Raw genomic sequence first — 9,754 nt, forward strand, 5'->3', positions numbered from 1 at the left:
AAAAGACTATAAAATATATTTTTAGAATATTGAAGTGTATAATATCTTAGGCCTATAATATAATTCTATAATGTATTATTTCTAGACTTGGACTCGTTCCTCGGTCGTTTCAACATGTTAATATAGTAAGAATATTTATTAAAACTCTATTTCTAATCCCTTATTTCTTATCTCTAATCTCTTTATATTATTTGTATAGAGTCTATAAACAAATAAAAATAAAAAAATACATCTCTTGTCTATATAAGCAAAACAATCATCATCAACATCAATTATAACGAAAATACCGGACGCGTGCGCGTCACCGCAAACCGATCGTTTGTGTTTCCTCCAATCTCACCTACCGCACCTCACCAGGTGCCGCAGACGACGCGTGTCGCCCAAAACGGATAGGATTTAGCGAATTACAACGGCGGCAGGTGCCCGTCGCACACAATATGCAAACATTGGTGTAATAGCAGCCCATATATGCCCATAACGGATTCAAACACACCAGAAGCGAGGCAATCTGCGTTCGAGGCGACTGCGGCGCGCGCGCGCGCACACACCTCAGAGGATGCAGCGGCGGCGGCGGTTATACACTACGTCTTGTGTTCGTATGAAAATAATAATAATTATTCATTGTACGAATTTTGATTTCGAACCGGTTGCCGGCGGGGTGAATGAAAATCGGGGGGGGGGGGAAGGAAACGCGAGGGGGGAGCCGCGAGCAGATGCATTACAATGGACCCGTTGGCGAACGTTGGCCGTATACGGCGGCGGCAGGTGGTTTTTACCGACTCGGGGTGCACTATTAGAATATGGTATACACGCATAATATAGGTACAAGGTATGCGGCAGAGTGGGGGCGGGCGGCGGCTGTACAAACTGCACGTACCCGGTTCACTCAGCACCGGCCCCCTATATATTTTTGTACACTTATACATATATATATATATATATATCGTCACGTTAGGGAGACTGCAGTTACGCGGCGGACCGAGTGCCACGGGGAAGGGAAGGGCGGGGGGAAATCCTTTTATGAATGTGCAAACCCGAATTCAATCACTACCCGCCGAGTATTATATTATATACGCGCCCTTAACACCGGCCGGGCCCCGATGGGGGGGGGGGTGCGGCGAGCGGGATTGCTCGTGCCGCGTGTTATACTATTTATACGCGTACGCCTATATATATATATATACCTATACATACGCTATATATATATATCGTATACACATGTGCCACGGTTGTGTATATATGTACATAACAATATTATATACCGCGACGGCCAACGTATATACACATAATATACGGCGCGGCAGCTGCGACGGACGGCGTGTGTTATGGGACGCCGCGCCGCCGTCTAGGAACAATACCGGCGCACCGGGCTCGACCAAGACGACGGGGAGGTGGCGTTATGATAGTCCACCGTTAACCGTACAGCACGCGCCGCAAACGAAACAACAACACGCGCGACCGGTGTTCGCAGATGTGCCGTTGTGAGCCGCGGCGGCGACGGCGGCGGCGGAGGAGGAACAGGCACTCTGCTAGGCACTTTGCACCTCTTCGGCTATAATAATTTGTGCACAATATAATATACGTATACGTGCATATAGCGCGCGCGCTCGAGCAATTGCGGCCAAGACCTAATGCACTTACCGCAAGACAATAATTATACAGGGTGATCGATTTAACGACGCTAGTTTTCTAGGACAACAATCTAGGCTTAACTGCAGATTTTTATCATTAAAAAAAAACATATGATGTTAATGACATTATTTTTTTGAGTTGATAATTATCTACTGTACGTTTTGAATGGTCGATAGGTCATCAAATAATAAAATCGAAAAGTTTAAACCCCCAAATATATCTATTATTTTTGGAAAATTAAGTGTCTTACGTTGATGGTGCGTTGGACCCAATTCAAAATCGTTTGACATTTAAAAACATTATTAAAAAGTATAACATACTGGTGTTAAAACTGTTTTAGACGACACTAAATAAAACATACTTAGGCGGGCGTACAACAGTTATGTATAAAAACTAACGGTGGAAAAAAATATACAAATTAGAAAGCCTGTAACACGTTGACTGAAATGTTTTTGAAACAAGATCAAAAATAAGAAACCAATAAGCATCTAATAACAGCTAGCAATACATGTGTATTTTTGATTTTAAAATTCGAAAGCATATAGTTGATATAATAATAGTAAATTTGTATGCATTTTAAAGAATTTTTCAATCATCTTTTTTTCAACGCTGTTGAACACTGGCAGTCGAAATGCAAATCAAGGCATGGGTTGCAGCTTAATTTAATTAAAATTAAACGCTCCCTTTGAATGTTTGAGTACTTAAATTTTCAACTAAGTTTTCCCTTGGTCCGAAAGGAGCTCTTTTATGTTTTGCTTTTTGTATAGTTTTTTAATCTCCTTTGTAGACTATATATTATGTACATACGGTTTTTTAGGGCAAACCAATACATACGATATACATACAGAGCCGGATTAAGTACTCGAGGGACCATAAGCAGATGATTCGGATGAGCCTAATTGATTACCGAAAAAAAATAAAGAAATAAAATATATTGAAAAGATTCTTGTGTTGTATATTAAAAGCTAAATAAAATACCACGTCAAGAAATCCAATACAAGCCATGTTCCAAGCACTTTGCTCGTTTTGTTCTCACTTTAATAAGTAGTCACAATCTTATTACAAGCGATCGTGCTTTGAAAACCGTCTAATACGATCATATTCTGTTGTTTTTATTTTTTCCACCTTCTTAAATCAATCGCCCGACCTAACCTACACTGTATTATAGTACTTCTTCTTGCGGATTCCCGCCTTATGTGATATACTCGTGCAGAACAGAGCCCTTTGTTGTGTGCCGAGGAAGTCGCGACTCGACAACACCTGTGCGCCAATCCCTCCTTTGGGTCTACAAATTACAATAGTGTAGCTGATATTATTGTTATTACTAGCCCAACAAAAGGTGACGTTGCCACCGCCGCCTTGTACATAATAATATTGTATATTAAACATACAGGCATGTGCGGTGTGCTGATCATGTCGATAGATCTCAAACACTTGGATTTTGTGAACAGACTAGAGTATTTGCGGTTGGCCTATGGTGCTGTAAGGGGGGAATAAAAAGATGACACGATTAAAACACTATACATTTTGTATTTTATTTCATAATTTATCGATAAAACAATAGTTTCGGACGTCTCGTTTTCATTTTAAGACCAGCGATCTGCCTTCGATTTGAGAAATGATCGGACTGAATTGCTTGATGTAATCGTGTAACGCGTCCACCTCGGTAATACCTGCTTGGAACGAACAATAATAGAGCATTATATTGTTGAGTATAATAATATCTATTTCTAAACCGAAAGCAATAAAACGCAATGCGAGTGGCATAATGTTTAGTAGGGTGGTTGTTTCGAATTACACCGGAACTTTTCTTATGGTCGTTAAAAACAGTGTGGTAGAAAAATGAAAATAATTCCATACAATTAACGCACCTCTCAATTACGTTGTATTGTGTATCGATTTAAAAATAACTTCCATACCGACCCAGAAGGACCAGTAGGGTGGAGAGCAGTTCGGATTATTCGACTGAGGCTTATCCCCAAGGAGTTTAGTGTATTCACATGGATGGAGTCAAACGTAGGCGGATGCAAACCTCTTGAAAACAGGATTAATATGTACGATTTTATTTATCTTAAGACGTTCATTAATAGGAAATATTCGTGTTGAGTTTTTTGAATGGAATTCTCAGCGGAGGTGTGGTCGAAAATATTTAAAAATTAATTCACAGTGCACTCGCCTAAGTCCTCAGAGTCGATTTTGTCATCCCGGATCATGTTGTACAAATCCCCGCCGTTGGCCACATACTTAGATAGGATCACCTTGTACTTGCGCTCCGGCAATAGGGGTTCGTACAAGGGTGTCCTGCAATCGGCGCACCGCACCGCCACCGATCGCACCCTCGAGCCCTCCGTTTGTTTCATGTCGTAAGTCACCTGAAGTCCTGCAACAGGAAAAGGCGGGCATATTTAACCAACCGCACGAGAGGTGGATATCCATTTCTTCAGGTCGTCTCACCCGCCACCTGCATGAAACCGCCGTAGATGTTCTTTTCGGGGACGGCGCACTTGGGCTTGTCCAATAACGAAGCACTGTGCTCCAGAGCTTCGACAATGGTCCGCCCGGTCAGAGTCACTTTGTTCAAGGGTGACTTGTAAGGAAGAGCGGTCAACACGTTACTTTTGAACACCGTTCCTGCGCGTAAACAGAGAAATACATCGTCTGGATTTGTCTGGCTGACCCCATTTGCATGGGATAATGCTAATATTATATTCTCATACTGCAAGCCGTTAGTTTACCTTGTGTGATCGACCTTTGAATGCCACCGGCCAGCATTATGGCCACGGCCGCATCCGTCCAACCGGTACAGCTGGCATTGTCGTTCATTAGCCGGTTCACGTTCTGCGAGGGTAGAAATTCAATTTAATATTGCAATTTCAGCAAGACTAGATTCAGAGGATCACAAATAGGAGATTTCAAGTAGGAGCGCAGGGGAACGTGTCATACTGCTTTACACTGGCACGGATCTTTAACATACATTTGATGACAACGAGCATCAAAGGTGTTTTTTTTTCAAGATTCTGCGACTCAATAAAATATAGCTTGCAACTAACTGTAGCTTGCTAACTGATAGGATGCAACGCCGCGGATTCGATATGCATTTTTCTGTTTAACTGTTTTATAATATAAAGAAAGCATGTTTTGTGCCTAATTAACTACACACTCACCGACCGAACGAAAGCGTCGGCAATGGCGTTGCCCAGGTTGCACTCTGCACACCTGCACCCGTCACCGTCCAAAAGCACTTTGGTGGTTCCCACTGGGTTGTCCGACTTCTTTTCGGCCATCAGTCGTTTGTAACGTTTGACTTTTTCCACGGTTTTGATGTCTGAAAAAACGAAAATGCACATGAAACTCTACTCTCTGTAATCTCTAAGTACAGACTAACGGGGCGAATCGACCCGACCTTGCGGTATGTTGCGATCCAACAGGATCGGCTCGCCAGCCACGTCGACCAATTTGCCAAGTCCGTCAAAAGTCAGCACCATCTTGCCCAGGTACTTGGTGAAGGCGTAAGCTTGGACTACCGGCACCGTCAGGTTGCCCCTTTTCTCCAACAAGGGGTACGGACCAACCGGGATTTCCGAGTCTTGCCGAGGTCCTGCATACATATCTATGGTTATAAGAATTCCTGTAGACCTGTGACCTGTGACCGTACACACCACTGTGCCCCGACCCCTGTAGGTACTGTGAAGTTTAAAATAATAACATGTTGTTCTTGTTCGTGTCTCTGGCACTTAAAGGCGGCGCGCGACAGACACCGACTGATTTATGAAAAATATCTATACATTTATTGTATGTGTACTCTGTGCACTATACGACCAACCATGCAGTCCACCTTTCGCTTTCAGACGAGCACAAACGCAACAGCTGTTGCGCCGTTAACAGGTGATCTACCGGAATTCGACGTCGTCCCAACACACAGCAGCAGTCGTACAATAGACAATAGGGGTTGATAACCTTTTTTTATTTTTTATTTGTTATTTCCAAAACACCTGAAATACCATTTTATTGTACGCCTACATAATCTCGTCGTTCGCCTGTCTTTTCCTGGCACAGTTCGTTTTTTAGGCATTCTAATTTTTTTAAATAATAAAATTATTAAGACGGTTCGGAACGCAACGGCGTGGCTGACTTTATTAGGATATTAGGTAAGTTTAAATCCTTTAAAAACTCCTCGGGCCATTCCAGTTGGCATACAATTCATATTGAACTTGGTTATATATCTTAATAATAACGGTGTTCCTGCTAATTGAAACCTATACACGGGGTACTAATTAGAGGTTGTTGTATATTCGGCCAACCAAATATGATTATATATTATACCTTAACACCGTGTCGATAACACGTCTTGTCGGTGTTGCTGCAGTTGTATTTAAACACCTTTAAGGATATTTTTTTCTCGAGCAACACATTGTAAATAACTGGTTTTATAAATGGGCGTGTGTCTATGTGTGTGTGTGTGTGGATGGGTTAAACGATTGACCGTTTAGCGATGATTTAGTTCTTTGAAATATTATTATGGCCGCATGACAGGTGTGTCCGTATTATGTTTTTTTGTTAATTTACACAACAACAGCTTATTTTGTATCTGTATGTATGTGTGTGTGTGTGTGTGTGTGTTTTTATCAATTGCTGTGTGAAGTGTCTAGTAAAACCATCAGTATTTTGTATTGGAGTCAAAATAGTATTATTATCATTATTGGGTTTTTATAATTACCACTGAACAGGTAAGTGTGCGAGTGGCCGCCGACAACCGCGTCCACTCCGTCCACTTCCCTGGCCACTCTCCTGTCCATTTCCAGTCCCGAATGCCCAAGGGCTATGACGAATTCGACACCGCGTCTCTTGAGCTCGGCCACCACTGGTTTCAAGCTCTCAATCTCGTCATTTATCTTTACCTTGCCCGCTTTGTTCGACCACTGCAGCACAGTAATTATTATTTAACAATGGTAGGAAAAGGTTTTTGACATTTTACGTCTTTAAGTTACCAAAAAACCTAACAAAAATGTATCCTTATATCCTTCTAAATCCTTCAAATCCTTATATCCTTATACATCCTTCTATATCCTTATATATCCTTATACATACTTCTTTATCCTTATATCCTTATACATCCTTATATCCTTATATATCCTTACACACCGAATGTGTGCTATGATATTGTTAGGATGAAGAAGCTTGGTCAAGTGTGACTTTTTGTCAAGGTTTTTATATGAACATACCACAGTGTCAGGAGTCAAGTATCCGACCACGCCCAACGTGTGACCGGCCACGTTCAAAACGGTAGACTGTTGGATTTTGGACAGGGTCGGTTCGTCGGTTATGTCCAAGTTGGTCACTACCACCGGTATGGAACTCATGTTGCCGGAGTTGAGAAAAGGTGCAAGTCCGGCAGGTCCGTCTTCGAACTCATGGTTACCCAAACACTGCAGATCAAATCAAAATATTATGTAGGTCATTACGATCTACACAATGCTGGGTGAGACACTCGAATATGTCCAGATCTCTTTCAACTGTTGAAACTTAAACGGTAACGAACATATTAAATTAACTCTTTGAAGGACAAGAAAGTCACCAATAAATGACTTTCAAGGGGCAAGCTAAAATAGATATGATAAAAATCAAATGATTGGATTAAAATATAAAGGATGGAACTATACAAGTGATAAATCCAAATAACAAGTAACCGCATGCTCTGTTTAGCTGACTATTTATTTTATGCGATCACCGCTCCTAATGTATACCAGGTAAATACACACAGTTTACTCAGCGCCTAGTCAATAGTCATATAGATAATACACAATATGGTACACACATCCCGTCTCGGGGTAAAAGACATTCTATCGCCAAGTTATCTCGGTAAAACGTCTTTTAACAAAAAAGAAAGCCCCATTAAACCCCTCATAAAACGATGGCATGCTGCTATTGTTATTAGTGTTCAAAGTTATATAATAATATTATTAATAATCAATTTTCTTGTGTTCACCACGATAAGTATACGTTGTTTTGTCTATAATAATTAAATAATATTATAAAAGCCGAGTAGTGTTATCTGTGCCGACCTTCAGACTCGGTTTTGATGATAATAAAAAAATGAAATAATATCGCTTTAAAATATATTATTTATCGCGTATTCAAAGCCGCATCTAATAATTATTATTGTTAAAGAACAGTTTTATGAAGTTTGTATTTATTTGTATTTTTTATATGTCATACTCAAGCAGCTTAATGCTTTATTTCTTCTAACTGCAACAGCCGTAAAAAGTGATTTTTAAAGAACACACCTATTCGTTTCGATCGGATCAAATAGACATTTCGAACGGTTGACTTGAGCAATTAAAAATATATATATATATATATATATATATATATATTATGTAAAGCTGAATACCTCGGCAATGTGGTAATAATTATTATTGTTGCAGTCGATGTACGTCTTGTGTATTTGATTTTGTGCGATTGAATAAAAAGTACATTGATAGAAGGAAAGAAGTTAACGACCGAGACGGATGAAGTGTGCATTTTAAACAAATACATACATTAAAACAATTATTGTTATTATTGCTGATCAGAGCGAAAACCGTTAAACTGTAAATATAGTATATTATTATATTATTTATACGAAATAATGCTTTAAAAAATAATTACTCAACGAAAGCACTTGTAAACTATTTAAATAGTATTATGTTTGAAAAGTATTCGAATATTTATTTTTGAAACTATTCGAACAACTTTTACTTGAATGATAATATGCTATCTAGATGATTATTTAGATATCAATAACGACGCTCAACTTTGCTTATGAACAGTACAAATATAAACAAAAGAAACGCAAAAACTATAGATGAGCCAGCAATAATACTTAAGGTAAGGTAATTAAAGTAAAGAAAATTAAGCAGCAAGGACCAAATGGTTTTGAATTCCATTTGTTTGTCGAAAATGGATTTACTACAATAGTAGGTAACACAAACTTAAATGGTAATATTGAATATCCTACTTTTCAATTGATCACCCTGTATATCTCATTTTTCCAGCCCCCCCCTCCCCCTCTCTAATATATTAAACGTGGCCGTAGAGTGTACCATGGCGTCTACGCCGAGTTCGCCCAGGAAGTCGGCCGCCGGCTCCCATCGCATCAGGTCGTAGAACGGTGTGCCCTGGAACGCGTCGCCGGCGAACAGGAACACGGTGGCGTCGGACCTGGCCCGGGCCCGTTCCCTGTCCAGCGCGTTCCTTAACCGGCCCATGCCGCCGTAACCGGTGCACGACGCGCCGCTGTCGATCGTCACGCACTTGCCGGCGTCCCGGCCGGTCTCGTCGTACCGCGAGTGTACGTCGTTGGCGTGCAACACGGTCAACCGGAACGACGGCGGCGTGCCGCCGTTGGCCGCGTCGGCCGCCGGCCATATTACGCCGGCCACCACCGTCAGTGTCCACACTGCGGCCGTCGTCATTGTCGTCGCACTACTACGGTACCGGCGTGCCGCGGCCGAAGCCGTTGCCGCCACCACTGCCACCGGTTACCTTGAGGCGCGCCGTTCACAACAACGATGTATTATATTACATGTTGTGTTTGAGATAACGTTTTGAAATCACTGCTTGCGTTTTACTGATGCAATAAGCAACAATAACTATAATAGAAGTAAACTATTGTGTTTGTATCGTTTTTGTCGCACAATATACTTGTTTGATTACTAACTTCTTGAAAGTCACGGAAGGTAATAACTTCATAAGTCCGGATAGCACTGAAGTTCTAGGAAAAAATACTTATAAAATAGACTCAATACAAACAGACAGTTGGGCGTTATTCGAATATTTACTGTTACTCAAATAAAACAAAATTTAAAAAATTAAACTAATATTTTTAAATAAAAGAAGTTAAATTTATGTTAGTTTATGCTTGTTTTTCTTTTTAAAAAGTTGCAACTTTTTTGGACGACAGCTCGCATACAAAAATATTGCTACACTCAACCCTTTCTCCTCACTTAAATTTTTAACTTCAATAACTTTGAAATTAACCGGCCAAAACTGACCATCGTCCAATAAAAATGTTTAGCAAATTATTCTCAATCTAAAAAGTTAACTAAACATAATAATATACGTTACCATTTAAGTTTTAAAA

General features: G+C 40.5%; 1 protein-coding gene across 1 annotated transcript; it reads right to left on the reverse strand.

The window, feature by feature from the left end:
* Positions 1–3,142: 3,142 nt before the first annotated feature.
* On the reverse strand, positions 3,143–9,087 carry LOC126844671 (protein 5NUC-like). Its single transcript, XM_050583033.1, has 9 exons — positions 8,715–9,087; positions 6,855–7,058; positions 6,350–6,551; positions 5,036–5,230; positions 4,797–4,957; positions 4,368–4,470; positions 4,087–4,263; positions 3,809–4,012; positions 3,143–3,305 (listed from the first exon to the last, which is right to left on the reverse strand). The coding sequence occupies exons 1-9, from the start codon at positions 9,084–9,086 to the stop codon at positions 3,214–3,216; spliced, it is 1,710 nt and encodes a 569-aa protein (XP_050438990.1). The 5' UTR covers position 9,087; the 3' UTR covers positions 3,143–3,213.
* Between the last annotated feature and the right edge of the window lie 667 nt (positions 9,088–9,754).

The sequence above is a fragment of the Adelges cooleyi genome, unplaced genomic scaffold, assembly GCF_023614345.1.
Source record: "Adelges cooleyi isolate 19-005CV unplaced genomic scaffold, UGA_ACOO_1.1 ACOO_flye_CR_arks_rails_tigmint_CR_PRNA_651, whole genome shotgun sequence".
Taxonomy (NCBI): Eukaryota; Metazoa; Arthropoda; class Insecta; order Hemiptera; family Adelgidae; genus Adelges; species Adelges cooleyi.

Coding starts and splice junctions, on each gene's coding strand:
- LOC126844671 (XM_050583033.1), bottom strand. CDS start 9,086: ATGACGACGGCCGCAGTGTGGACACTGACGGTGGTGGCCGGCGTAATA. Junction 4,264..4,367: donor TCAAAGGTCGATCACACAAG/GTAAACTAACGG, acceptor GTTTACGCGCAG/GAACGGTGTTCAAAAGTAAC. Junction 4,013..4,086: donor CGGTTTCATGCAGGTGGCGG/GTGAGACGACCT, acceptor TTCCTGTTGCAG/GACTTCAGGTGACTTACGAC.